Below are 27,350 nucleotides of genomic sequence, written 5' to 3' on the forward strand. Positions count from 1 at the left end.
GGTTTTACCCCAGATGAAGCCTTATAAAAACATCACCGTCACCTTCGTTTCATCAACAACAACACCAACACAAACAAACCACAAGCAGTCACCACTACTACATCTTCTACAATCCAAACAAAACACCTACCTCTACTCCATTCCACGAACCCAATATCCAACCAACCAAAATGTCCAACGAAAACTCCTCCACTCTCAAGTCGTACCTCGACCAGGCCACGGGCGCCGCCCAGCGCGCCATCGGCTCCCTGACCGGCGACGCCTCGACTCAGGTACATTCCCCTGCCCCCTCCCCCCATTCCCCCTTCCCCCATTCTTTTTTTTTGGGATGAAAATACTAAGTCCGCCACAGAACCAAGGCGAAGCCACCCACCAGCAGGGCAAGGCCGAGAACGAAGCGAGCCACACGACGGCGAAGCTGGGCCCGGTGACGGCGGACCCGGCGACGGGGGCGACGGCGACGGACCACCCCAAGCGCACGGAGGGCAGCTGGGACCAGACGGTGGGCGCGGCCAAGGAGTCGCTGGGCAACCTGGTGGGCAACGAGTCGCTGCGCCGCGCCGGGCAGGACCAGAACGCCGCGGGCAAGCAGCAGGAGGCGGAGGGCCAGCTGAAGGACTGGGGCGAGGGCGTCAAGGGCCGCGTCGAGGGCGGCGTCGGCAAGGTCGCGGCCGCGGTCACCGGCGACGAGGCGCAGGAGCAGCGCGCCAAGGAGATCCACGACTCCGGCAAGGTGCGGCAGCGCGGCGCCGAGGCGGATATTGAGCGCCGCGCTTGAGGGCCCTGGGTTTTTCGGGGGAGGGGTTATGAGTTATGATATCTTTGTAGTTTTATAGTAATTTATGGTTTTTCTTTTCTGTGGTTGTTTTTCGTGGAGGTTGCGTTGGCTGGAGTTGGAATTGTTTACTCGTAGTACTTAGGTTGAGTTGGGCCAGGAAGTTGAAAGGAAGGGGGATCCGGGGTCCTCCCCCGGGACGTCTTAGTCTCCTAGTATTTAGGTCGAGTTGGGCCAGGAAGTTGAAAGAAAGGGAGGTCCGGGGGTTCTCCCCCGGGACGTCTTGGTGTCCTAGTATTTAGGTTGAGGTGCATGAGTAGCTTGATGTATGCATGTACTATGTACATGTCAAGTTTGACTTGCATTATGCATGTGAGTTTAACGTGGACCATCTGGTGTATACCTGACTAGTATGTACAGTACAGTATACTGTCTGTTTTGCATTTATGCAGCTATAGACGCAGTGTGCGGGGACTTCAGCTAGTACCTATTCCGATCTGCGGGGGAAGTTTAAGACCTGGTTGAGGAGATGAATCTGAGGGAGATAAGAGGATTCAGGGGAATCCGTAATGACGCTGAGACACCGAGACTACAGCAGCAGAGCAATCGAGTTGCAGCTTCACGATATTACATGCAAGCCAGAATACGTCCATCGCCGTCGACAGCAGGCGCGGACTTGCGTGTTCCCATGTCATTCCTTCCTACGTGCGAAATTATCACCCCTGTAGTCTAACAGGTGGGGGATTCCGGTGGTGGAAAAGGCCAGTTCTTCGCAGCTGCCTCAGGCATGACCTCTTCGCTCATTGTTTCAATATACAAATCGTACAGCTCCCTGTTTGCCTTTGCTGTCGCTTCCCAGCGGTCATGCGGAACCCAGCCGGCATCACCGGTGAGAAGCTGGTTCTTCACGAGGTCACACAGATAGAGCCTATCCTCATATTGCAATTTCTGTTCATCGTGCCTTCGACGTTTAGTTTCTGATATCTGGAAGGGGCAGCTGCCTGGGAGCTCCAGTAAGGACCAGTCCTGGGATAAACGGATCAAACAATGGCGCAGGGGCACCAGACTACCATGGGAGAATAGCTGGCAGTAGGTGAAGGGCTGCCATAACCTGGAGTCGAGTTTCATAGCATTGTAGACACGCCGGTTATGTGCAAGGCTGGACATCTCGTAGTATTTCGACGACGAAGCCAACTTCTTGTTGTTGATAGCCTGTTCCTTTTGCTCGGGACTAAGGTCGTCGAAGCCATCCGGTAAGCCGGGTACGACGGGACCGAAAGTGTAGTCCTTCGGTGGCCTGAGAAACTCGGGGAATCGAGCTTGTATGAGCAAAGGACAGGACAGATCTGAGACGATTGCCAATCGATAATCCCTTCAATGACACTGGGCTCATGAGGAGAGACAAAAATGTTCCCCAGATGTAAGTCTGTGTGCCATAGAACAGGGTCTGAAGCACTTGTCACGCGTGGGTCTTGAGACAAGATCGGTAGTACCATGTTCATTTTTTCCAGAAGGCTTCGATATTCATCGACCGACTGTGATTCGTCGAAATGATGTAGTTGAAGTTGCACCTCGGTCTCCGAACTTGCAATAAGAGCAAGCTCGCGCTGGACAATCGACGACGCATATTCTGGAAAGTGCGTCCCTACGAGATATCAGTATCGTTCGTTACATGTCAGTGGCCTAGCACAGATGCAGGAATACCTACAAGGGCCTATATCTTTTGAGACTGATTGAGATTGGTCAGCGGGATTGCCGTGCCACCATGTTCGATTACAAGACGGTCCAATGCAAAATAGCTCTTCAGGGTCAAGCTCTGGAGGAAGTGGATACCGTCGACATGTTGCAGGCAACGAGTCACGGGGAAAAAGACTTCCGTATGCTGGAAATGAGATATTGGCAAGCTCCTGCTCGACTTGTACAACCTGATCGATAATTTTGTAGCGCTCCAAGGTGTCCATTGCCTCCCATGTCTCTGACAAGGCAACACCCCTGGTCCTTTCCATGATAATGAATTCGGCACCAACCGAATTAGCAGGGTCAGAGCTCCAGGCGATAATTTCTGGGACCGGAATAGACGTCCTTGACCGCACTAGAAAAGGAAAAGTGTAAGCACACGCCGACGCGAATAAAGGAAAGCACGCCAAACATACGAAACTTCAGAGTGGCAACTTCTGAAGCCGTGGTTATTGATGGTGGGCCGGCATTGGGACACGGGATTTTTGCGATGACCTCGTTGCCATCATCCATAGTGAGAAGTAACGCTTTGTTGAAGTTTCCCTCCAGCTTGACTACGCGAATACACCTCGTTGCATCACTGAAATATGCTGCAGCTCGGCGACAAAGACTTTCGAGGTCGAAATTTACATAACGCAGCTGCTGTTGGGCCTTTTCGTCAACGAGCCATCGACCTGACGTATAGCGAAAGAGATCTTCTGGTTTCCCTGCGGACTCTCTCATCGATATTGTTCGGTAAGACGCTCGGCTCGGGTGCACCAACGCCGCATTAGGAGTGCGACTGATAGCAGCTAGAACCCTGTGAGATGGGAACTTTGCATGCAAAGGTCCGGAAGTCAATCGAGAACTACATAGAGACGAGCGCTGCCTCCACATGGTATGAGCGAAGCTTTGACTGGTGCCAGGGCGCCTGGAGTGCAAGAATCACGAGGCTCGGAGAAGAGGCGGAAAACGCGAGCGAAACGGATCGAATACCAAGAGCGAATCACGTGGAGTGGCCTGCCATCCTCACATACCCGCAAGTCGGAAGCCTTGGAGGCTTTCACCGAAGGCAGAAGCGAGTGATAGATACAGTAGTGAGTAAATAAGGTAGTATATACGCGTCTGTGTCATTTGTTTGGGTTTCAAGAAAGAGAGCTTGAACTTTTGAAGTAAGCCGACTACCATTTTGTGGAGGTGGGGCGACGGGCAGTGGAGATTTCCAGAGCGGACCTCCAACCCCGGACTCGGAGCCTAGGCCTTAACGTATTTTCAATAGGTTTTCAGACTCCCCCAAATATGCTGCACTACCAGCGTTTGGAGGGTTGATTCATTCAAGGTTGGATGTCGACAGATCTAGTGTAGGACCTTGTTGGCCAATGGTTGCTTTTTTCTTGACTGTAGTGATGCAAAGGTCCCTCCCATATTTCAAAAGTCTCGATGTGACTCATAATTCGTTTCTTTGCAGCTTGACCGGATAAGCTGAACTGAGACCTATGGGAGAAGACTTGAGTGAGTACGTAGACTGTACTGTCTGTAGCTTTCTGGTAGAGTAGGTAGAGCTGACTGGGAGGAGTCTAGTCGGGTCACGTACCGGAGTATAGACAAAGACAAAGACAAAGTACTTTTGATGTATCGTTGGGGCTCATTTTGAACGTGGCGGGCAAAATGTACTCCAAAGTTCCAATCTTTGACGAATGATTTCTTGTAGGACAATTGCCAAAGTCACACTTCCCCATCCTAGCGCGGTTAATATATGGCTTAAGTACAGCTGAGCGGACGGAAAGCCCTGTTTTCCACACCCTGTGGTCGTATGTACAGTACTGGTGACCTGACCTACATGGCTGATATCTTGCGTAGCAATCACCACCTGGAAGGCAGAGGTGGGAAAGGGTGTCTGGTTCGTTGCCTCTTTGATATCAGCTCGTTCCTTATTCACTCGAACTCTGTCAGAAAGTCCGGGCGAGACCTGTCGAGAGGCTGCCTGCCTTTCCGTCCTCCAGTTGTCAACCGCCGGACTTTGTTCTCCAGGACGTCCCTCTCCCAGCTTTCTTGTTAGTATCCTGGTCATTCAGTACAGTTCCTCATCCGACCACGGCCTCTACTTTACATTCCCTTCTCTGCTTTGAAAACGCCGCCCAACCAACCTTGGAAGCTATGGGGCCAGAAAAGCAGACCGAGTCGATTACGCTTGCGGACGTTCACAGGAACATCCCCGGCGGAGACGAGGGCGGCCGGAACAAGGTGAGAGCCCGAACGGACAAAGCACTAGAGAACACACTGGGCTTGAAGGCAGCAATGGACTCTATTCCTGGTGATGACGACTTCCGCTTCTGCATACAGGCCAACATCGAGCGGCTGCCGGACTTCGTCACCCACGCCTACAGCAATGACCGTGAGTCCTGCCTCGAATACCTTACATCCTATGCCAGGAGACGTTGGCGAAAGCGACTCTCCAAGGCTGCTCAACAGAGATGGAAGAGGAAGCAGGCTGGTGAAGAGCAGCCTGGTCTCAGAAGACAAGTTTTGAAAACGCCAACCCCACAAGGAAACAAGCGTGCTAGGACACCCTCTCCGACCCCGTCCAACAAGCGTGCAAAGCCCGATGAGACAAACGCTGACGATACCCCTACTTTGCCGGCTCGGATGCCAACGGCTGCAGAATCCCATCGGAGGAATTGTCAAGATGACCCTATTGGGGCCATCTTCGGCTACTATGATGATCCGGTAAAACCTCTGGCGCCGGGGATGGATATTGACCATTTCTGGGAATATGGAGATTGAGACCAAGAGGAGCCCGCCAGCAGGTGACAGTCTCTACGGCGATCCGCTCCCGGCTGTTGACGAGCGTCATGAATCATACGAGACGAGAAAATTACCGGTGGGGGATAAATGGCTCTCCGATGTTCTTTGGTATGATGGCTTGCGCAGCTGAAATCTAAAGTGATATCTGCGAACGCCTCTAGTTGGAGAGTAGATAGGTCCTCGCTCTCTGCGTCAAAAGGTCCCGATTGTCCTAGAGCAGGAACAAGAGTAGTTCAATCACTTAGTAATCCATGACGGATTTCAACTCTTGAGGTGTCAGGAGTCTTCTGGATCCGTCTGTATAACTGATTCTGCATAGAGGGAAAGCTTCCAACACCGCTTTCAAGAGAGAAGGCCATGTAATCAGCCACGCGGCTTTTCCGTCATGGAAGAAGCAAGCAGCACACACCCAATTACTGTAGCTCCGAGGCACTCCGGGTAGCCTTCTGGGGGATCTGTCCATAAAGATCTTCAGGCGGGCTATCAGAAGCAAGTTTCCTATGGAGACCTAGATCTGCCTCCCGGATTGTATGTTAGTCAGAGTAGATCGAAGTCAGTGCATCATCTTCTCTTCTCCATCTGCGATGTTCAACCTTCGATTACGTAGAGAAATGTTGAACAGGAACCTGTCCAAGTGAGGACTCAGCGACAGCAGACTAGAACAATCGTTGTGCAGGAACTAGCAATTCGAATGCTGCGCTGTTTCCTAGTATTTGTCTCAACGACCAGTAGATAAGATGCGGGGTAAAGAAGGGCTATTACAGGTGCAAAGTTGCGACTAACATGCATCTCCAGCTTTCTGCGCTGGGTATAGCACGCACAAATAGCACGCACAAACGGGCGCGCATTAAGAGAGCAATTTGTATCTGCAACTGTTTGTATGTGGCAAAATAGCAAGAGGATGAGACTCACTGGTATGCCTAGCCCGTAAACAAAACCAGGACCCAAATTTAGTTCATAGTTCTAGCCATTGTGCTCTGTTGGTGCCAATACAGCATCGACGGTAGCATCAATGGGAGGCGGGGTAGGTTTCCGTCGAGAGAGCGTTCATGATGTACTGGCCAAAAGTAGTGCATCGCAGTTGAGCCATTTATAAGAGAACCGATTGACTTATTCTAGAAGTGGTTTTACTGGTAATGTAAATGCATACACAAAAGCAATGATCATGAGAAGAAAGAACCATCGGAGGAGTGAATCAGCCGACCCACAGCAGCAGTATGAGATCATCACGCCTCCGCTCCCCTCTTCTCCCTCAGTGTGCACGTATATAAGTGAGTGACTTCCCCTCCTCGCATTGCCTTTTCCCACTCACTAACCGCTCAGATCCACTGCCTCCTTCGTCGACAATGGCAGCCCTCAAAGGTTTACGCTCAACCTACCGCCTGAACTCCGGCCACGAGATTCCCGTTCTAGGATATGGAGTAAGTCTTCGCCCGCCCCCTCACGCACCTCCACAACATCACTAAATGCAGACAGGTCTACATGATGTAAGTCAATTCCTGCTTCGCTTGCATGCAAATGCCGCAGTGGCTCATTCTGCCAAAGCCCCCAGTCCCAAACGGAAAAGGCCACCCTTGAAGCTCTCAAAATCGGCTACCGTCATGTATGCATGCCTCTTTTCTCCACCCTTCTCGCGCCCAAGAGCTCAATCTAACACGCATCCTTACAGGTGGACTCGGCAATCATGTACCGCAACGAGAAAGCCTGCGGCCGCGCCATCGCAAATTCCGGCCTCGACCGGTCGGAGATCTTCTTCACGACCAAAATCCCCCCGGAGAAGATGGGCTACACTCGCACCAAGAAGGCTATTGACTCCAGTCTGCGCGAAGCGGAGCAGGAGTACTTTGACCTGTGAGTTGTCCCTACACCACCATCCCCTCGACCAAGTCTCGCTGGCATTGCGGGACACTGCAGCGGAAAAAGAAAAGAAAAGAAAAGAAAAACTAAGAAAAACTAACAACGCTGACCAGCATCCTTATTCACGCCCCTTACGGCGGCAAAGAAGACCGTCTAGGCTCCTGGCGAGCGCTGGTGGAAGCCCAGCAAGCGGGCAAGACGAAATCCATCGGGGTGTCCAACTACGGGGTCCACCATCTGGACGAGCTGGAGGAGTACATCAAGAATGGTGGCGGCGGGCAGATCGACGTCGGCCAGTACGAGTTGCATCCCTGGTGTGACCGCCCCGAGATCGCCGCGTGGCTCCAGAAGCGCAACATCGTCGTTCAAGCCTATTCGCCTCTGGCGCACGGGACGAGGATGGGCGAGCGAGTACTCAAGGAATTGGGCCAGAAGCATGGCAAGTCGCCGGCGCAGATCATGATCCGGTGGGGTTTGCAAAGGGTAAGTCGTGGAACGAGTCTCGTCTATCTTTGCCACGTACCCCGCTCGAGTTGGTTCTAACATGTCATCTGTAGGGCTTTGTCCCCCTCCCCAAGTCGGTGACACCCAGTCGGATCAAGGAGAATGCGGAGGTGTTCGATTTCGAGCTGTCGGAGGAGGATATGAAGGCATTGCAGACGGGGGTCTACTCGCCCACGGACTGGGATCCGACGGTGGATTATGATTAGACAGCTGTATGCCTGGCAGAAGAATGGTCTATAGACAATGAGAGACAAGGCTGAGGTGATTACCGTCAACGATGTACTGGACAAACAAGAGAGTGAATGAGGATATGCAAATGTAGATGTAGATGTAAATGAGCGGGCGGGCCGAGTCGAAATCGCCGATCGGAAAAAGGGCCGCTGTCCAGAATTTGACCCCGCGGCGCGGGGTTTGGCTGCTTAGCAATTCATCCACATTCGTCCGTTATCTTCCTCTACCCTCTTCGCAATTCTCCCAATCCTTCCAAGTTCTCATTCCCCTCTGACTCCCACCCCCCTTGCATCCGAATCGTCTGCCCTGCACATATTGCAGGGTGCTCAGAGATCAAATCACCATGAAACTAATCCTCTCCACCTCGTAAGTGGCGACCCCAGTGGAAATCCCGGCACTCCCTCCTCCTCCCCATTCCACCTCCATCCCGGTCGTGATCCCGGCGATCGCTCGGGGGAACAAAGACAACGAAAAAAAAAAAACCAGTATCCCAGTCCACCAAGCCAATCATACTAACACACTCCCAGAAATCTGATGCTAGGCGGCCATCCCATCATCCGTCAACTGACCGAAAAGTCCAATGTCGAACTGATCAACTCCCTGCGTGCCAACTTCCAAGCCGCGCAGCAACAGCGCAGCGACGGGGCCCCGACGACGGCGACGGCGACGGCGACAACGACAGCGAAAACAGAGCAGGGAGCACCGCGCTACGCATCGTGGACGAAACAACACGATGACGCCCTATACATCCCATCCACGGAGTTCGGGTACGGGCTGTCGGAGGAGCGGTCGGCGTACGACATCACCGTCAAACTCTTCTACCTGCCGGGGATCCCGGCGTCGCGGCGGTGCGCGCACACGCGGGAGGCGATCGACCTCGTGCTCCGGGAGCTGCACGTCGACTCGATCGATCTGCTGATTGTCTCGTTTCCGGGGATCTTGTTCGACGCGGATGATGATAGCGAGGTGGAGGAGGACGAGGACGAGGATGCGGACGCGGACGGGGCCGCCGGGTCGTCGGATGCCGGCAGCGAGGAGGATGATTTCGACAGTATTGTCCAGACGTGGCGGACGCTGGAGGGGCTGCAGGCGCAGGGGATGATCAAGCAGCTGGGCGTGGCGGAGTTTGGCAGCGAGCGGCTGGCGCGCTTCCTGCCGCATACCAAGGTCAAGCCGTCGGTGGATCAGATCAACCTCAAGGACTGCTGCGTGGTGCCCAAGTCGTTGATCCTGTACGCCAAGCAGGAGCGGATCCAGCTGCTGACGCACAACGACTGCATGGACATCCTGCCCGTGGGCACGACCCGGGAGCTGCTGGGGCCCGGCGCCAAGGGCGCGGGCATCCTCGCCTCGGCGCCGGACGCGGACGATGGCATCCAGGGCGACGTGGCGCCGCAGTGGGTGGTCAAGTACACGGCGGTGGTGAAGGATCGCGGGGTGGTGGAGAACAAGGGCTACTTTGCACTGGCGGACGTGGGCAGCTGCGTCAAGCCGTGATGTGTGTGATGATATTGTGATCTGCAAGCATTCCACGATTTGCATGGGGCAGCGCGGCGTTTCTTTCTTTCTTTTTTTGTGTACTTCCTTGAAATTTAGTGATGATATTGGCATAGTTCTATCCATTAATCTATCCCCTTCAAACCAGTCCCCCCCCCGGTCCCCTTTTCAAGCCTCAGCCCAACATACTCTTCTTCCTCCCGCGCAAACGCACCTCCTCCAAACGCTTCAAGACCGACGCCGCCCCGCGATAACTAGCGCGATACCCGTCCAACACCTCGGCGAAGAACGCCTCCGTGCGGGGATGGGTACTCCCAAACGCGCGTTCAAGCACATACAGATCCACCGCGCGATCCTCATCCTGGACACTCTGACTCGCGAGGCCGAAATCGATGAGCACGACCTCGCCCTCCAGATCCACCTCGCCCTCGCCCTCGCCCTCGCCCTCCTTCTTGGATGACGCAGGCCTCAGAATGAGATTACTCGTCGTCAAATCCCCATGGATCACCCCGGCCGCATGCAACCGGCCAACGGCGGCCCCAATCCGCCGCAGCAGGTCCTTCATCCGCTCCTCCTCGCGCTTGCGCTCCACGTGCCCGTGGTCGCCATCGCCATCGCCATCCACCTCCATTTGCACCTCTGACCCAGACCCAGACCCAGACCCCCCATCGGCCTGTCTCCGCCGAGACGAAGGGCTGCGATCGTCCGCCGCGAACCGCGCCAGCATCGCCCGCTCCCACGCCTGCACCACCACCCGCACCACATCGCCCTCCACCCACTCCATCAGCAGCCACGCCCCGCCGTACCGCTCCTCGCCCGTGGCCGCGTCCACCACCACCGTCTGCCCCTCCCAGTCCACCGCGTACAGCGCCGGCACCGCCACCCCCTCGCGCACGAGCTTGGCCAGACACCGGGCTTCCTGGAGGATGCGCTGGCGCGTCAGGCGCCGGTCCAGGACCGGGTGGCGGTAGGGTTTCGAGGGCCGGATCTTCAGCGCCGCCGGGTGGGTGCTCGCGTTCAGGTAGTGGGTCTTGTAGAGGTGGGCTTCGGCGCCCTGCGTGAGGAGGATCGGTGGGGGTGGCGTTCTTGTGGTAGTAGTGGTGGTGGTGGTGGTGGTGGTAGTAGTAGTAGCTGGTGATTGTGTGCGGTGTTGGTGGTGGTGGTGGAAGGGCGGGGGGAGAGGTGGGGGTTGGTATTCTTCGGTCATCTTGGTTGTTCTTGATCGGTGGGAAGGAGGTCGGATTCGGTGGGTTCGTCGGATGGTGAAGAGGATGACACAATGTGCACAGGCAGGTGGGTTGGTCAATTGAGACGAGTTGGTGGTTAAGAAAAAGGTTAAGGTAGGTTGAGGTTGTATAGACAGTGGCAGAAGAGGAACGAACGGCGATGCGAAAAGTTCTGGCGGGGCCTTTCCTCCCGCCGCGGTTATTAAGCGCTGTCCGCATTTGGCTGTCAGCTACAGTTGAAGACTTACTACTCATGTAGACGATCTATGTTGTTATGCTGTTGACTCTCAAGATTGCTACTGCTTCACTCACTACACTCATACGCCCCACATCAAGCAAGCATCCATGATATCTTATTCAGACTCATTGAATCGTCTTTCGTCTGCTCGTAAAATACAAGACAGCCGCCTACCTCGCGGTAATCGCTAAATCATGACTGTACAGTACACTACTAAACGCCTGGTATGCGACCGACTTTTCCGTGTCCAGAATCAAATCCCTTTTATACAAGCCCCTTCCCGGCCTCAAGCCCGCGCCTTGCGCTTCGCTCGCGCCCGCTCCTGAGGTGCCTCGTAGACATCCGTCCACGCGTCTTCGAACGTCGTCTTCCTCGGCCCAATCTGGCCCTCGAAGAAGTTCATCTTGCGTACAACTTCCATCGCACCGGTACCCAGCGACACCGTCTTGCCCATGATGATACACTCGGACACACCCTCGATCAGATCCGTCCGGCCGGCACCACCGGCATCGAACAGATGGTCGGCGGTCTTTTCGAAGGACGCCAGCTGCAGGACCGAGTCACGCATCTTGGCGAGACCGAATCGCGTAATACCCAGAACTTCACCCTTGTAGGTCATGACGTCGGCCAGAAGCTGCATGTGTCGGGGATCAATGTCCATGTCCTTCATGACCTCGCTGATTTCCTGGACGATCGTCGACCGGGCCGCTTCAATACCGAGCACTTCGCGCGTCTCCATGATGTTGTTGGTAGTCGTGCGAAGACCGTCTACACCCATCGTGGTCATACACGCTCTCAACCCGTAGCCTTCCACCAGAAGGGTGTTGGTGGTCGACGTCTCATCCGTTCGGATAATCGCACGGTAGGCCTGGGGGTGACCAAGCACCTGGATATCAGGGAGCATCCGCTTCAGATGCTTCAACCGCAGGAAAGGATCCGCACTCGTGTGCGCAATCTCGGTTTTGGATAGAGATGCTTTGCTAGACGGCTCAACATCCATGTAGACGTGGATGTGTGAGCGCGAGCATCGGAACTTGAGATCGTCCGCCTTGAATCGCTTGTGGTTCTTGATCGCAGCCAGAATGTTCTCGATCTTCAGCTCCAGCGCCAGATCCTGGATAGTCTTCCAGTTGATCTTGACGGTGATGTAAGCTTCCTTGCCAGTCCATGTCTCGCGAACGTAGTGGATAATGTCGCGAAGATACGTCTGCTCAATACGACCCTTGACAATACGGGCGGCAATGATGTTGTCCTTGGTGACCAGCTCGCAAGCAACGACAGGCGTACTGATCTCCTTGGAGGCGTTGATGATTTCCTTAATACGGGGGACACCCTGAGTGATACTCATACCGGCGACACCAGCAAAGTGGAAAGTCTTCAACGTCATCTGCGTACCGGGCTCACCGATAGACTGCGCACCGACGGCACCAACAGCATGGCCGGCTTCAACCTGAGCCTTCTTGTACTTCATCAAGCACTCAGTGATGAAAGTCCGCAGGGTGCGCTCAGTCAGCTTGCCCGTGTGGTTCAGACCCTTTTGACTTCTTTCATCAGAGGGATCGATGTCACCACCGCGAGAAATCAGCTTGTCCGCCTTGGTCGCAACGTACTGCTGGATGGACTCGAGGAAATCACGGGCACTCTCAAATTGGTCAATGCCGTGGTCACTGCGGTCCATGTAAGCCAGAGTGTTGCCCATCAAATCCTTCCGTACCAGCTTGGCACATTCTTTCGACAGCATCTCCTCGCAGACTTCCATGATTTCAGCAGGAAGCAGACTCGGCTCGTCATTCGAATAAGTGATGGATTCTGAATGGATGAAAGTCCGGTCAAAGTGAACGGGCTTGGCCTTGCCCTCCATATCCACCGGATCCAGCTTGTCGTCACCATACTGGAACTGGACAATCGCTGCGGACGAGTTGCGGACGGTATCATCGTACCTGGTGGAAAGATCTTCCAGGGATTTCATCAACCGACGAGACATGTAACCGGTTTCGGCCGTCTTGACGGCAGTATCGACCAGACCTTCACGACCGGACATGGCGTGGAAGATGAACTCCGTAGGGGTGAGACCCGAGAAGAAACTGTTCCGCACGAAACCCTTCGATGGAGGCTGACGGGCATTCTTCGGGAAATGAGGCAAGGTTCGGTCTTGGAAGCCGTCCTGCACACGTTGGCCACCAATAATCTGCTGACCGACAAGGGCAACCATCTGAGACACGTTGATGCTAGAACCCTTCGATCCGGACGTGGCCATGATCAGAGGAGAGTTGTACTTGCTCAGTTGAGCGATACACTCGTCACCAGCCTGTTGACGGACCTTACTGAGAATACCAGACAGCTGGTTCTCCATGGTTTGCAACTCGTCACAACCAGGATACTTCTCAAGTGTGCCAGCCTTGTACTTGGCAATGACCTCGTCACAGGCTGCGTATGCAGTCTCGACCAAGTCGTGTTTCGAGCGCAACAGCTTCTCGCTGGGATATACGTCGGTGATACCGATGGAGAAGCCCATGTTTGTAAACCAACGGGCCGACAATTTTGACAAGCGGTTCATACCCTCGGCAGCCGCCGCTGGACCGTAATCTCTCAGCATGATGTAGAACACGTTGTCCTTCTTTCCGGAACCGATAGTGGACTTATCCATCACACCACACATGACCTCGGAATTACGAATGACGAGCCAACCATCCTTGGGGTCGAGATCCTTGGGTCTACCATCCTTCGGCATCTTGAACTCTCTGCAAGCGGCATCCAGGTTGACCAAGCATGGGTCATCCTTGTTCGGGCGCATGAGGATATTGAAGACTTGCTTTCCAGTCCACAACATCTGGGGTTTCAGCACGGAGGGTGGGGGAAGATCGAAGCGGGTTTGAGGACCAAGCATGTAAAGACAGATCTGGGTGAACGAGCGACGATCGAAGAAGTTGTCCTTGCTACTGAGGACGTAAGCAGCACTGATGAAATCCTGGATAGCAGAAATAATAGGCTCTCCGTTCTTGGGTGTGGCCAAGTTGTTCTTGACACCCATGAGTTCCATGGCTTCAGCGCGCGCTTCTTCCGTCTGGGGAACGTGCAAGTTCATCTCGTCACCGTCGAAATCAGCGTTGTAAGGGTTGCAGACACACTCGTTGAGACGGAAAGTCCGGTGCGGGCGGACTTTCGCAAAGTGGGAAAGGATACTGAGTTTGTGCAGGGACGGTTGGCGGTTGAACAGAACAATATCACCATCCTCAATATGACGCTCGATAACATCTCCCTCCTGGAGCTGGTCGGCGATCATGTTCAAGTTACCATACTTGAGGAAAAGCTTGAACGTCTGACCCTTCTTGGTGATATAGTTCGCTCCAGGCCACTTCTTCGTTCCGTTCCGGACTCTCTGCTGCAGCTTCTCCTTGTTGTAGCGAGTCACGACTTCCGGGTAGGTCATGTTCTTCGCCACAAGCTCAGGAACAGCGACCTCGTCGACGCGCAAGTTAGGATCGGGAGAAATGACCGTACGGCCGGAGAAGTCGACACGCTTTCCAGACAAATTACCACGGAAACGACCCTGTTTTCCCTTCAAGCGCTGTACAAAACCGCGAATGGGCTTTCCCAAATCTGCCTTGTTCAAACCCGGAACGTCACTGTTGATGTACACGGCAATCTGCAGCTGCATGTAGTCCCAACACTCCATGATGGTCTGCACTGGCGCACCCTTCAGCAGCGCATTCTTGAGGTTAATGTTACTCTGGACAATATCTCCCAACTTGGCAGTCAAATCGTCCTCAGTCGAGGCCGCGTCTTGACCAACGGAGGGACGGATACAGACTGGAGGAGCAGGGATGAACTGCCAGAGAAACATCTCTGGTCTAGCCTCCTTCGGGTCTAGACCCAGCAATTCACAATCCGTATCGGAAATTTTCTTAAACAGGTTCAGCACGCGCAGGGCGTTCATATCATCCTGGGCCTTCTTGTAATGCTTTTCGACCTCGGCATTTGATGTACGCGCTTCGTCGAAAGACCGGTCAAAGACAATCTTGCTGGGCGGGGGCACCTTCTTGACGGAAGTCGAGGCGTTGAAGGCACGGAATTTGTCGTGGGTAATCTTCAGCGCGCTGGTACCGGCCTTCTTGACCACACCGTTCACGGCACCGCAGTGCTCGCAGTTGCGGGTCTTCTTGCACCGCTCGTTGATGCGCTTCGCAATCTGCATCCGTCGCAAGTTGTCCAGGCCGGGGCGACGCATTTCGCGGAGGAAGGCACGGCGATCGGCTTCGGGGAGGAGGATGTGGGAGCATTCTTTGCAGATTTCCTGGAGAATGGTAATGACTCGCTTGAAGTAACCGACGTGGAAGGAAGGCAGGACGAGTCTGACGTGACCGAAGTGTCCGTTACAGACCTGGAGGGCGCCACCACAGGTTTGGCATGTCGAGGTCTTGTTCGAAATACCCATGCGCGCGTCGAGGGGGCCATTGGCGACTACGGCTCGGTCATGTTCGAGATCGAAGAATTTCCGGTCGGAAACTTCCACCACACCTTGGCTGACGATGTCGTCGTTGGACCTTCGCAAGACAGAGTCAGCATCCCCTCTCCAGGTTACTTCCGCGACACAGGGAAGACGAAGCGGGGGAGGAAGACAGGAAGGAGTTGAAAACCCCAAAGATTACTTACAGGACACCGAACTTCAGTTCCTTGATGACTTTGGGGACGCGGTCAATGACCTGGGCCTTGCCCAGGTCGACCTGCACACCTTCTGGAGGCTGCATCACGGTGGTCAAATGATGATCATGGCAAGATGACAGTGACTCAGCGGAGATGGATGCGACGGCACTGGAATGAGTGCGCTCGCAAGAGGTATTGACCGCAGTAGTCGTGAGTAAAACTGTCAAACCAAGCGGCACGCCACCTCAGACCAGTCAGTGATTTGCGGTAGAATCGGAGAAAAGACGGCGACGACGGGAGGGGAGAGGGGGAGAAATTGCAGACCATTGCGGCGGCGGGGTCGGCGACGACGAACTTTTCTGCGGTTAAATTGGAAGCTCCGTCCGAGGCCAGCTTCCCCCGGTCCGTCCAATCACAGTGCGCGGATACCGCTGCGGCATTCTTCACTCGGCCGCAGTAAATAGGTACAGTATAATTAGTACTACTGCATTTAAACATTATGGATTTCATGAATCGAACAAAACACGTATATATGGTATAAGTTATAGGTTGAGAACTATGGTACAGTTGAATTGTGAAACCCACCCTGCTGTTGCCTCCTCATTTCGACAAGAAATTCTGGAATGCCTTCTGCTCAATTACCACATTGCCCACAGCCCGGAGTCTCTTGCGACCCTCCTTCTGCTTCTCCAACAGCTTGCGGCGTCGACTGACATCACTAGCATGAAGCTTGGCCAGGACATCCTTCCGATAGGGCTTCACGGTTTCACGAGCCACGACCTTGCGCCCAACAGCTGCCTGGATGATGATCTCGAAAAGTTGGCGGTCCACATGCTCCTTGAATTTCGTCACCCATTGACGACCAAGTCGATCCGCTTGGCTGTAGTGGACGATGCGAGCGACAGCATCCACAGGGGCTTTGTTGACCAACAGCTGCAGCTTGACAATACTGCTCGGTCTCCAGGCCGACTCTTCGTAATCCAGAGAGGCATAGCCCTTCGTGTTACCCTTGAGCTTACCGAAGAAGTCGTCGACCAACTGCGCCAATGGAAGTTCATATTTAAGAATAACCTGAGTAGACGTGAAGTACTCGAGGCTCTTCTGCTCTCCACGGTTGTTTTCACAGAGTTCGATGACCTTTCCTAGGTACTCATCCGGGAAAGTCAGAGTGGCCGTAACGTAGGGCTCATGGAATTCCAGGACCTTCGCGCGTGCTGATTCGTCGTCGGGGAACTTGGCCGGGTTACTGATGATCTCCTCTCTGCCGTCCTTGTACACGATCTTCACGGGAACTGACGGGGGAGTGATGATAATACTGGCTCCGTGCTCCTGGCGCAGACGATCCTCGAAAACAGAGCAGTGAAGAGTTCCCAGGAAGCCCAAGCGGAAACCGGCACCCAAAGCCTCCGAGGACTCCTTCTGCACTGTAATACTTCTGTCATTCAACATGAGCTGATTGATACTGTCCTCCAGGTGCTCGAAATGATCTGCATCGACAGGGTAGGCGGCCACGAAAACCATCGACTTAGGTTCTTCAAAACCCGGTAGCGGTTCCACAAGCTTTTCCGATCCCACTTTTGTGTACGTATCACCAATCTTGGCTTCCTTACTCCGCTTCATGCCCGGGTTGAAGTAGATGTAGCCAACTTGGCCAGCACGGAGCACCGTCTGTGGGGTCTCATTCGGGTACATGATGCCGACTTCGCCGACGTAATACTTGAGTCCCGTAGCGAAAGAAACAAGCTGATCTCCCGCTCGGATCTCGCCATCGAACACACGGACCAAGCAGATAACACCCTTGTAGGAATCGTACCAGGAATCGACGAGGAGCATACGCAGGGGCTTGGTGAAGTCACCGACAGGGCTATTTAGATCAGCTCGGATCATCAGCAAGAAAAGGGGCTAGGGATGCATACGCTGGAATCTTATCGACAACTGTAGGAAGCAGCTGCTCCACGTTGAGGCCAGTCTTAGCCGAGACCAACACTGCGCTCTCCGTGTCCAGTTCAAAAGAATGCTTCATCTGCTCCAGAGCACGCTGGGGCTCGGCCGAGGGCAGATCCACTTTGTTGATGACAGGGATCAACTCCAGACCTTGCGAGAAAGCGAGATAGAAGTTGGCAACGGTTTGCGCCTGGATGCCCTGACTGGCATCAACCAAGAGCAAGGCGCCTCCGCAACTGGCGTAACTGCGCGAGACCTCCGCACGGAAGTCCACATGGCCCGGGGTATCAACAAGATGGAGCAGGTAATCCTCCCCCTCATGGTTATAGATCATCGTACATGTCTGCGCCTTGACCGTGATACCACGTTCCCGTTCCACATCGAGCTTGTCCAGCACCTGCTTATTACTCCCAGGTTGGATCGTACCCGTCAATTCCAGCAACCGGTCGGACAACGTGCTCTTTCCATGGTCGACGTGGGCAACGATGCAAAAATTGCGGTATCGATCGATCGGTATAGCGGCGATTCTGTTCTCGAGATCCGATTTATGGACAGTGGAGCCTCTGGCGGAGCGTGATGCGGAGTTGGCGAAAAACCGAACGGAGGAAGAAAGGCCGAATGGCGGCTGGAGTAGGCTAGCAGCAGAACCCTTTGGCGCTGCGCTCAGCCACCTGGCTAACTGCAGGCATCCTCGCATTGGGAGGTCTGCACTTGCATGGGAGTGAAGTGTGATGGTGGGGGAGGGAGGGAGAGTATAGGATGGTCAGAGGGCGAGATCTTGCGGGCGGGAAAAAAAGGACGGCTTTTGCGGAGACGCTCGATTTGCGCGGGCGGTGGACCGAATTGCCGCGGCGACAAATGGTGTAAACAAAGCATTGATGAGTCCGTCACTTTTTCCACTGCATCTGCAGCTCTTGCCCACAACACACAGCATCCAAAGTCCCTTCTCATATCGCATTATACCACTATGTCGGCTGCAAAGGATAAATCCAAGGTTCACAAGCTGTCCTTGAAAGGTACGATCCAAAGCCTCCTGAGATAGACCGGTGCAGAACGCTCACAGGTAGATAGGATCGGCGAAGTTGGTCGCAGAATTCGTGAGTACCTTACCAAGTGATATGGCTTTCTGGTATCTAATATACATAGTTCGAATACTCCATCAATTCTATCCTGTAAGTGTCTGTTTGACAATGGCCCAGCCTACATCGGCCATTGACATTTCGACCAGTTTCCAGCGGGGCGTGTATCCTCCCGAAGACTTCACTACGTAAGTGCACTCTACCTGAACTCATCGAGGAGCTCTCTAACTCTTTCTACAGGGTCAAGAAATATGGCCTCAACATGCTCGGTTGGTCTATCTCCATCAGTTTATGCCCTCGATCCCTCTATTGATCAAGCCCAGTCACCTCCGACGACCAAGTCAAAGCCTACATCAAGAAGATCATGTCGCAATTGAACAAGTGGATGATGGGAGGGAAGATATCGAAACTCGTGGTTGTAATCACAGACAAGGAGACTGGAGAGCACGTAGAGAGATGGCAGTTTGACGTACGCCTGAGGTCCTCCCTCACCAAGCACACGGAGACTAACCCGGAGGCACCAGGTCCAAATCTTCGGCAAACACTCCAAGAGCCACTCTTCCAAGTCGACTGGCGACAAAGAAAATGCTACCCCAGGGTACAGACTACATTCTTCTCTCGAAACCACACAAGCTAACCAACACCCCCACAACAGCGACAAGGAACCCCAACCCGCCAGCGTGGAGAAGACGGAGAAGGAGATTCAGGAGGAAATCCAGGCGATCTTCCGGCAAATCACCGCCTCCGTGACCTTCCTGCCCGTGCTGAACGGATACTGCACCTTCAATGTTCTGGTGTACGCGGACGCCGACTCCGAGGTCCCCGTCGAATGGGGCGACAGCGACGCGAAAGAGATCAAGAACGCCGAGAAGGTTCAACTCCGGAGCTTCAGCACGAACAACCACCGAGTCGAGACTCTGGTCAGCTATCGCCTGGCGGATTGATTGATTGAATATCTATGTTTTTCTTTTGTTTCTTCTTTTCAACTGGCGTTGTGGAATGAGAGGAAGGCGGAGCAGCATCTGGGACATTTGACATTTCGGGGACCTTCATAAATCCAGCCCATGTATTCTTTCCAAAATCGCACACAATGAACGACTTTAATGAGCCAAGGCACTCGTTCAGCTACCTAGTACCTACTGTCGCTAACCGTACCAAGGCAATTCCTTCAACCCGTCGAACCACTCATTCCCACTCCTCCCTCCCTTCCACCGAACCAACGCCTCGACCACCCCCTCCAACCCATCGACATCCCTCAGAACCCCCTCCTCCATCCCCACCGTCCACCCCCTCGCCGCCCTCTTCCTCCCTAACACCCGCCCAACCCCATACCTATCCCCCCTCCACACCCCAATCCCCCTCTCCTCCTCCCCCGCCACCAACTCCCGTAACGGCGTCACCACCTCCGGCGGATTGATGCCCACGACCTCGACCTCGACCCTCGACTCGGCCCCTCCCAGCCCGACAGCCGGAAAGTGCACCTCCGCGAACCGCGCCCGCTTGAACGCATGCGTCACCACCGTCACCCGCGTCGGGTATCTGCCAGCCACCGCCCGGAACCGGAGCAGTGAGAACAGGACATTCTGGTAGGAGTCGGTGGCGCGGTTCTCGGCGACGAGCCGAGTGGGGTCGATAGGTGGGGCGAATTGGAAGTAGTTGTTGGCGCGGGCCAGGTTCTAGTTGGGTTATGAGTATGTATATGTGAGTGACAATTGGGGCTTGCTTTGCGTGAGACTGTGTTGGGGGGATTGGGGGGAGGGTTCATCGGTCCATGCTCGTTGTCTCCGAGAATATCGTTTTTGATAGAATTGTGGGTGAGTGTAGTCCACACTCACGGTTAGGTAGATACTGCGCCTAACACGAAATAGATAGACGGGTACTGTGTGCTATAAGCTAGGCAGGAACTTACAAGATACGATTCCCCTTCCGCTAGAGGCGTGCGGGTCGGTTTCGTAGGGCCCCTGTATATGTGCACCCCATCGTTCCCGATCAGTTTGCATCCCGTATGTGCCCTCTTCTCTTGGAGACCAACTAGCCCGGATCGAGGGCACTCCCCGGCGGGGGAGATCATGCTAGAGATAGCGGGGGTGTGGGTAGACATACCCCGAGAACACAAGCAGGCTGTCCGGATCCTGGGCTGCGAGACGGAGGCCCGCCTTGACGTGTGCGGTGAACGTGGGCGTTTCGCCTTTCTGGAAGGGTTCGATTTCCCTTCAACAGTGTCAATATCCGGAGCTGGGTTCCTGGCACGAGTAGTCAAACAGAAGTTCAGAAGTAGGATACAGCACTGACCATTCGTCCTCGGAGAGGCCATGGGTTGGACCACCCTTGTATATGGCGTGGCAGCAGACGGTGATTAGGTGGGTGAACGGGTGGGTCATTATCGGGATTGGGTGCAGTGGTCGAATTGCGTTTCTGGTGCAGGTTTGAGAATTGAGATAGAGGTGGATGATGGAGACGGGAGGTTTGGAGACTACTGGGTACGCAGTTGATACAGCTACATACAGATCAAAAGCATTTGACTGATCGTTTAAGTGTTAGTGTATTACCTAAGCCGATAACCTCAAAGAGGTTACACTACTGAATTGCGCCTTGAGAAATTTGACCGGAGTAGCCATGATGATATTGATTGAAAACATGTAAGAAGGGAGAAGCCCAGGCGCAAGCTCTGACACACCGATTTCGTCGGATCGAAGCTGGCCTCATATTGATAATCTTCCAGCTAAACATCAGTAATATACATATCGATCTGGTGAAAACCATACAACAAGATATGGCCATACCCCAGCCGAGCAATGTGAACGATCCGAAGAAAAGGTAGGATGGATAGTGATGAAGAATAAAGAGAAAACGAAGAAGTAAACCACGAAAGAACCTCATCCACAATCAACAAACTCCGTGCGAATCCCATGCATGATATGCAATCACAGAGGTAACTATGGTATCATGTCATCAACACACAGATGGTTGCAAGGAAAACCAGCTTGCCAGACATAATGACGCCGAAAATTGACAGCAGCAGAGGCATATGCAAGGGTACAGTGTACATTTTAAAAGAGTAGGTGTTTTTTTTTGGTGTCTGCCGAGCAAATACAATGATGTACGAAAAGGAAAGAAGCAAAAAGAAGGCGTCGGCAGAGGGTATCAGAAGATGAAGAGGGGGAGAACAATATTACGTTTAAATCAACGGATCGTGGCGATATGTGCAATCATCACCTTTGCGGCATTTCCCGCTCTGCCAATACCGGCAAGGTACAGATCCTGCCTTGGGCTATCTGCCAGTTAGCTCGTTGCCTGCATGATGATTGGATTTACCGAGAGATACTTACGTGCTTCTTGCCAAGATCATTATACCTGTTCCGCTTGGGATAGCTGTACCTGTCATCATCGGTCCCATCATATCCACCAGACTCGCGAAGGCGCTTGCGCTCCGGGTCCTCAAAATGCCCAGTGTGTTGAGGCGGGTTGCCTGCGGTGGGCTGGTTCTGGCCATTTATCTGGGAGAAAATGGCAGCGAGGTTGGGCGCAATGCTGGGTTGAGACGGTGGAGCTTGCGGGGCAGTAGCCGCCGGCTGCATCTGCTTTTGTGCATTCATGATGGCCAGGATATTTTGGAGATCAATGGCCTGGCCTGTTGCAGGCTGAGGAGCGGCAGGAAACTGGGGCATCTGCAACATGGGAGGCTGAGAGGTTGGCTGTGGCTGCGGCTGCGGCTGCGGCTGCGGCTGACAGAACATGCTGAACGTCCGTTCGAGATCCGAGATGGGCGCGGCTGCCGGCTGAGTCTGGGGGGGAGGGGTTGATTTTGGTTGTTGGGGCGCACTCTGAATAATCTTCAAAAGATTCGAAATATCGAATGGCGCTTGGGCGCTTGCTGCGGGCGCGGCTGCAGGTGGCGGCTGAGGTTTGACCGCTGCGATATATCGGTTTTGACGGGCCTGCGGACATATTGTGAGCACGCAGTCGGTTCGTGCGACATACAAAAACGGGATACGCACCTTGACATGGTCCGGAACCTCGCCAAAGGAGACCGCGACAGTTGTGGGTTCTTCATTGTCGGGTGGCGGGGGCTCTTTGGGCGTTGACGGCACGTCCGCAGGCGAAGTATAGAACACCATAAGGGTCGTTGCCTCACGATACTCTTGAGCCTTCCTCTCCGCACTTTCCGGAACTTCAATACCACCACGCTTGATGAAGTTCCGGCCACGTTCCTCGTAAGGCATGTCCTCGAAGTCGATTTCTAAAGGATTGTCAGTGACCCCAAAGGCCGACACCCGAGCATCTTCAGTGAGACTTACCGGACGGCAGAAGGTATTCGAGCAACTGTTCCTCGCGAAAGCCGCCTTCTTCGTCTTCCTCCTCGTCGAGATCGCGGTGAAGCTTCAGCACACTACCTTCACCCTTCACATCACCCGCTTCACGCTGCATGCGATCGCCGGGACCAAGCTCCTCGTCAGGGTCATGGGTGAAGAGCCGGACTTCAGTTAGCGACTCGTCAGGCTTCCAGGTGACCCGCAGCCGGCGTCGAGCCTCCTTACGAAGGCGCCTCTGCCGTTCTTCTTCCGTCTCGGGCGACTTGGGTTCGGACGGCTGAGCAGGAGTCGTCTCCTTCGGCTTGTTCAGGTCTGCCATAAGGTCCCCGAACGAGAAAGTCGGCCGCGGAGGTGCAGGCTGGGGTTCTTTCCTTTCCGAGGGGTTGCTGCTTGGGATTCATTAATCACTCGGTTGTGTCTGTATCATCTCGTACAATCATCTTACCTGGTCTTCGCCGCTGCTGCCGCTGCGCGCTCAGCATTCGATGTTCCCGGTCGTTTCGAGGCCGACGAAAGACTTCCAAACAGATTGGTTGGCTTCGGCGCCACAATGTTAGTCTTCGGACGAGAGGGCTGCGCTGCCGCTGCCGCTGCCTTGTTCTCCGGGCCTGCCTCTTGTGGTCGCCGCACAGGTGCCACAGCGCTAACGGGCTTCGCAGCATTCTTGGAATGAGACGCTACGACTACTCGCTTCGTTGCCGGCTGTCCATTGCTTTCAGTATCGCGAGGTCTTTTAGATCCAGCGAGTTCTGCCCGAGCGCCGTCGGGGGCAGCCGTAGCAGTGACAGTGCTTGTTTGCTTACTAGGCGAGCCGTCCTTGGCCGCTGGCTTCGCAGTATCCTGTTTCCTTCTGGTAGAGGCCGCAGCATTGTCCATGATCTTCTGCGCCAAGTCTCTGACAGCTGGGCCACCTTTTTTAACAAATCTAGGCAACAGCTTGGCAACATTGGTCTTCTGTAGCACATCCTCGTCCATAGTAACAAAGCGCGAAAGCAACTACGCATGGAGATCAGCGTTCTGTCAAATGAAGGGATAACGGGCGGCACCGCTTACCTTGAGTATATTCAGGGTCAATGTTCCGTTGATGTCAGCAGCCTGGTGTCGGTCCAGCAAGAACGAATACATGGCTGCCACAGCTATGGGATGCTCACCCAACCTGTAAACGTCAGTAATCTATTTTCCTCCGTCAAACTGTAAACAGGCTCAAGCAACGAAAATTATAAGTGACCGTATCTGCAACCCCCATGACTGGTGGAGCCAAGCCGGTGGCCAGTCCATACTCAACGAGCATTGCGGAAGCACCCAGTCTCTATCGGCAGGGACCAATTTCTTTGTCCTCGGAAAGGGAAACCCTTCCTAGCCATGTTGTCTCGGTTTAGGACCAAGCGACTCGACCAGGTTGGACTCTCCACTCCGAGGAGTGAGCGTTATTCACCCTTACTGACAGACACTCCTTTAATAGATGCCAAAACCCACACTAGGTAGACTACATGGGAAAGGCTCATATTTCGTTTCTGACTTCTAAAGTCACGACGGCAACGACATGCTAGGTGCGGCAGGGGGCAGAAGCGAAAAGGAAGAAGAAAAAGAAGAGGAAAAAGAAAAAGGACATACTTCTCGACGATTATTGGATGGCCCATTTCCAAAGTCGCACAAACGACCACATCCATGAGACGGCGCTGTAAGACCACATCCTTCTTCAGCTGGGCTGCTTTATCATTATTGCCGGTATTCTCGGCCGCCTTCATGGCTTGGGAGCTGTCTTTCCATGCATCCCTTACGGTTTTCACAACGTCTTTGAATGCGACCAGCGCACTCTTGACCTTGTCCACATTGGGCCGTCGATTACGTGGAGACCACACGGCCTTTAGAGCATCATACTTCGCAGCAGCTTCGGGCTCACTAGGACGAGACACCGGCAGGGGAGACGGCTCTTCGGGTGCCCGATCCTCGATCTCAAGCTCCGAGTCGGAACTGTCGGTCTCTGATTCCGAAGACTCAGCTGCCCCGTCCACCTTACTACTTCCCTTGACAGTCGTCTTGGTGGATTGAGAGGTTGTCTGTTTCTTCGTTGCCGGTTTCTTGGCCTTTCCGCCCTTTGCAGCCGCCAGTGATTGAGCCAGATTGGGACCTAGTTCGTTCAGCGGGATCTTCAGCAACCGCGGTGTAACACAACGTACCATTGAGGGGTAACACAAACTCGTATGCAGATTGCGGTTTAGGGGCAATCGGTTGGCTAGGTGCTACGGGCTGCCCCATTGCCGGTGGCATCTGCAAGTCTTCCCGATAAAACGTGTAGAGCCTGAATGGTGTCAGAGGGCGCGTGCGACTGGAGAAGGCAGGCGAGATAGACCTACTTTGGTTCATCTGTGCGATCATATTCAGATGGGTTGAGGTAGAGAAGGTTATTAGGGTGAAGGGCGGCTTGTTGATTAGCAGCAGCTTGCTGTGCAGAGCTGAGGAACTGCGGGTTAATGGTTTGATTAGATACGGGAGGAGTTGACCGAGTGAACTCGGTGTTGTAATCCATCGGTACTTGCTTGACACCAGTTAGCACAGCTTGTCAGAGTTCAGAGAAGGAAAATTGACATACTGAATTTCTTTCAGCGTAGCCTGCAGGTAGTGAGTACTGCGGGACATGGTGTGGGTGTGGGTCGGATCGGAAATGTGTCGCTTGAGGCTGTGGCTGCGCCGCGGGAGGCGAATGCATATGAGATTGAGGAAAGACATCAGGCACTGGCAGGTTCTGAGGAGGATAGTAGGATCGAGGAAATGTGTAGGATGGGAAGTGGGCGCTGTCCGATGCCGGGAGGGGCTGCGTGTCATATGCAGGATGTGCTGAGGAGAATTGCGGTGCTTGACGATATTGCGAAGTCATCCCGATCGGATGAGCGGTTGCCGGTAAGATGGGTTGTGGATGTAACGCAGCTGTGCGCCATGATTGCGGGGAGGAGGAATACAGACCATGATTCTGATCTTGAGGGGTCGGTAACGGACTCCGCGATGGAGGGTTCTGACCGAAAACCGGATGATCCCAGCTAATTCCTAGCGGCTGATGTGATGATTGTTGTTGTTGTTGCTGTTGCGGTTGTTGTGGCTGCTGTGACTGTTGTGGCTGTGGCTGTGGTTGCGACTGCAATCGGGATTGCGATCGAGACTGCGACTGCGACTGAGGTTGGGGGGGAGGCTGTTGGTGTAATTGCTGTTGTGGAGGATGTGCATGTTGAAGCGAAGGATCGGAGTTTGTATACAGTGGTTCGAAGCTGTTCCAGTACTCAGGCGGCGGTAACGAGCCGGGATCTACTGGCGCGCGGTGCAGCCCGGGCATGATGTTTTGCGGCGGCGACTGCTCCATGCTTCCGGTCTATCTCCACGCTTTGCCTCCTGCTTTATAGCAGTAGCAGCAACAGAAACGACAGCAATTGCCACCAGTGGTATAAGGTAAGGACGGTGGGGAGGGGGAGTTGTTGGGGGTATGTTATGATAAGGTACTAGTATAAGCCAGTGCAGGATGGATTTGACCCAAAGTGGTTAAGAGTCACATGCATCCACGTGCCGGGAGGTTGCCAAGTTGGGACAAGATCGAATGCCGCTCTTAAAAACTTCAAACTTGAGTGGGGGGGGGCGCGGTCACGATAAGTCTATTGGTCCAAGCTCCTTGAGCAACGGCGGCGCAGCAAAACTGGTCCGGAAGCCCGCTGCAACGAATCAAGGATGCTGGCCGAGTTTGTCAGCCTGTGAGTTTGCTGATACGTCGGAATTCAAAGGAATAACAGGGAAAGCGGTAACACCCGGTCAGAGCGAGGCTCAAGGATGAGTGGCAAAAAGAGCAGGTAGTTGACTTCTCTTCCGGCCCAGCCTTGTCTTCCTCACTTTAGGTGGAATATCGCGAATGATTGGGATGAAAGGAGAAAAAACGAAAGGGGGGAAGGGAAACCACACCTGGAAACCAATCTCTCTGATCTCTAGATTGTTTGGCTCGAAAAAGAGAGAGTGAGAATGAGTGAGCGAGCAAATGGAAATAGAATGTGATGAGGTAGAGTAGATGGGAGAGGTCGATGCCGCAACCAACTGCTGTTGCCGCCCTGTGCCTGGATTGGCCTTTCTTCCTCCTTAGTATGTCACGTCCACGTCCGTCTCTCTCGCGCGCGCGCTGTCGGCCCAGTGTAGTAGTCAAACGACACCACAGCAGAGCAGCAGTTATGTTTTTTTAAAACAGGAAGAGGCTGGGCCCAGCTCTGGTTTCGAATACACCGGCCCAAGTACGTACTGTACTTTGTAGTCTCCGTATAGCTTCACTTCTCTTTGCTTCTCTTTTCTTTGCCTGCCGTCTGTCTTTTCCAAAGCAAACGCTTATGCTTGTTTGTAGGTAACCTTGTCACTCTTGCTAGTCTTCAAACCTCTTCCCTGACCTTGTCTGCAGAGGCAATTCAGCTGGAGCGGGAGAAGGGAGGGGGGCGAAAACTCCTTCCTGCTCGTACTGCCTTGCCTTTTCTTGTCCTTCTTCAGCTTCCTTAGATC

General features: G+C 53.9%; 10 protein-coding genes across 10 annotated transcripts in view; 5 read left to right on the forward strand and 5 right to left on the reverse strand.

Moving 5' to 3' along the window:
* BO66DRAFT_414077 (IDO-domain-containing protein) overlaps positions 1 to 778 on the forward strand; it is a gene marked incomplete at both ends in the record, with an annotated part of 2,752 nt that extends 1,974 nt beyond the window's left edge. Inside the window, 2 exons of the mRNA XM_025649451.1 lie at positions 89 to 272; positions 353 to 778. Of these exons, the coding sequence (XP_025500672.1) occupies positions 89 to 272; positions 353 to 778 (610 nt within the window). The remainder of the gene's footprint in view (positions 1 to 88; positions 273 to 352) is intronic.
* A 726-nt stretch (positions 779 to 1,504) lies between these two features.
* Positions 1,505 to 3,025, reverse strand: BO66DRAFT_414078 (aminoglycoside phosphotransferase family protein; the record flags this gene model as incomplete). The annotated part of the gene is made up of 4 exons (XM_025649452.1): positions 1,505 to 2,080; positions 2,113 to 2,420; positions 2,484 to 2,867; positions 2,929 to 3,025. The coding sequence occupies 4 exons, from the start codon at positions 3,023 to 3,025 to the stop codon at positions 1,505 to 1,507; spliced, it is 1,365 nt and encodes a 454-aa protein (XP_025500673.1).
* A 1,623-nt stretch (positions 3,026 to 4,648) lies between these two features.
* BO66DRAFT_441746 (uncharacterized protein) lies at positions 4,649 to 5,275 on the forward strand (the record flags this gene model as incomplete). Its single annotated transcript, XM_025651356.1, has 1 exon — positions 4,649 to 5,275. The coding sequence occupies one exon, from the start codon at positions 4,649 to 4,651 to the stop codon at positions 5,273 to 5,275; it is 627 nt and encodes a 208-aa protein (XP_025500674.1).
* A 1,353-nt stretch (positions 5,276 to 6,628) lies between these two features.
* Positions 6,629 to 7,863, forward strand: BO66DRAFT_431068 (aldo/keto reductase; the record flags this gene model as incomplete). The annotated part of the gene is made up of 6 exons (XM_025650563.1): positions 6,629 to 6,717; positions 6,773 to 6,783; positions 6,842 to 6,899; positions 6,966 to 7,147; positions 7,267 to 7,636; positions 7,711 to 7,863. The coding sequence occupies exons 1-6, from the start codon at positions 6,643 to 6,645 to the stop codon at positions 7,861 to 7,863; spliced, it is 849 nt and encodes a 282-aa protein (XP_025500675.1). The 5' UTR covers positions 6,629 to 6,642.
* Positions 7,864 to 8,062: 199 nt separating this feature from the next.
* Positions 8,063 to 9,486, forward strand: BO66DRAFT_380719 (putative gamma-cysteine synthetase regulatory subunit). Its single transcript, XM_025645919.1, has 2 exons — positions 8,063 to 8,254; positions 8,416 to 9,486. Exons 1-2 carry the CDS (start codon positions 8,232 to 8,234, stop codon positions 9,383 to 9,385), a joined length of 993 nt encoding a protein of 330 aa, XP_025500676.1. The 5' UTR covers positions 8,063 to 8,231; the 3' UTR covers positions 9,386 to 9,486.
* Positions 9,487 to 9,560: 74 nt separating this feature from the next.
* bud32 (serine/threonine protein kinase BUD32) lies at positions 9,561 to 10,475 on the reverse strand (the record flags this gene model as incomplete). The annotated part of the gene is made up of 2 exons (XM_025643098.1): positions 9,561 to 9,965; positions 10,011 to 10,475. Coding segments are annotated over 2 exons (870 nt in total), but the record flags the coding sequence as incomplete, so codon positions are not given.
* A 511-nt stretch (positions 10,476 to 10,986) lies between these two features.
* BO66DRAFT_356244 (DNA-directed RNA polymerase III core subunit RPO31) lies at positions 10,987 to 18,175 on the reverse strand. The gene is made up of 4 exons (XM_025644877.1): positions 17,410 to 18,175; positions 16,136 to 17,357; positions 15,503 to 15,636; positions 10,987 to 15,393 (listed from the first exon to the last, which is right to left on the reverse strand). Exons 1-4 carry the CDS (start codon positions 18,132 to 18,134, stop codon positions 11,136 to 11,138), a joined length of 6,339 nt encoding a protein of 2,112 aa, XP_025500678.1. The 5' UTR covers positions 18,135 to 18,175; the 3' UTR covers positions 10,987 to 11,135.
* Positions 18,176 to 18,335: 160 nt separating this feature from the next.
* BO66DRAFT_356247 (spindle checkpoint protein MAD2) lies at positions 18,336 to 19,625 on the forward strand. The gene is made up of 8 exons (XM_025644878.1): positions 18,336 to 18,453; positions 18,509 to 18,534; positions 18,584 to 18,609; positions 18,666 to 18,704; positions 18,757 to 18,785; positions 18,840 to 18,985; positions 19,041 to 19,114; positions 19,172 to 19,625. Exons 1-8 carry the CDS (start codon positions 18,405 to 18,407, stop codon positions 19,458 to 19,460), a joined length of 678 nt encoding a protein of 225 aa, XP_025500679.1. The 5' UTR covers positions 18,336 to 18,404; the 3' UTR covers positions 19,461 to 19,625.
* Positions 19,626 to 19,661: 36 nt separating this feature from the next.
* BO66DRAFT_422621 (DUF218 domain protein) lies at positions 19,662 to 20,993 on the reverse strand (the record flags this gene model as incomplete). The annotated part of the gene is made up of 4 exons (XM_025650059.1): positions 20,809 to 20,993; positions 20,620 to 20,727; positions 20,426 to 20,477; positions 19,662 to 20,192 (listed from the first exon to the last, which is right to left on the reverse strand). The coding sequence occupies exons 1-4, from the start codon at positions 20,895 to 20,897 to the stop codon at positions 19,662 to 19,664; spliced, it is 780 nt and encodes a 259-aa protein (XP_025500680.1). The 5' UTR covers positions 20,898 to 20,993.
* A 552-nt stretch (positions 20,994 to 21,545) lies between these two features.
* BO66DRAFT_168633 (uncharacterized protein) lies at positions 21,546 to 26,299 on the reverse strand. The gene is made up of 10 exons (XM_025642283.1): positions 25,423 to 26,299; positions 25,187 to 25,368; positions 25,010 to 25,131; positions 24,444 to 24,960; positions 23,883 to 23,985; positions 23,275 to 23,825; positions 22,815 to 23,215; positions 22,515 to 22,756; positions 21,846 to 22,454; positions 21,546 to 21,787 (listed from the first exon to the last, which is right to left on the reverse strand). The coding sequence occupies exons 1-10, from the start codon at positions 26,182 to 26,184 to the stop codon at positions 21,695 to 21,697; spliced, it is 3,582 nt and encodes a 1,193-aa protein (XP_025500681.1). The 5' UTR covers positions 26,185 to 26,299; the 3' UTR covers positions 21,546 to 21,694.
* Between the last annotated feature and the right edge of the window lie 1,051 nt (positions 26,300 to 27,350).

This window comes from Aspergillus aculeatinus, assembly GCF_003184765.1.
Source record: "Aspergillus aculeatinus CBS 121060 unplaced genomic scaffold BO66scaffold_47, whole genome shotgun sequence".
Lineage (NCBI taxonomy): Eukaryota > Fungi > Ascomycota > Eurotiomycetes > Eurotiales > Aspergillaceae > Aspergillus > Aspergillus aculeatinus.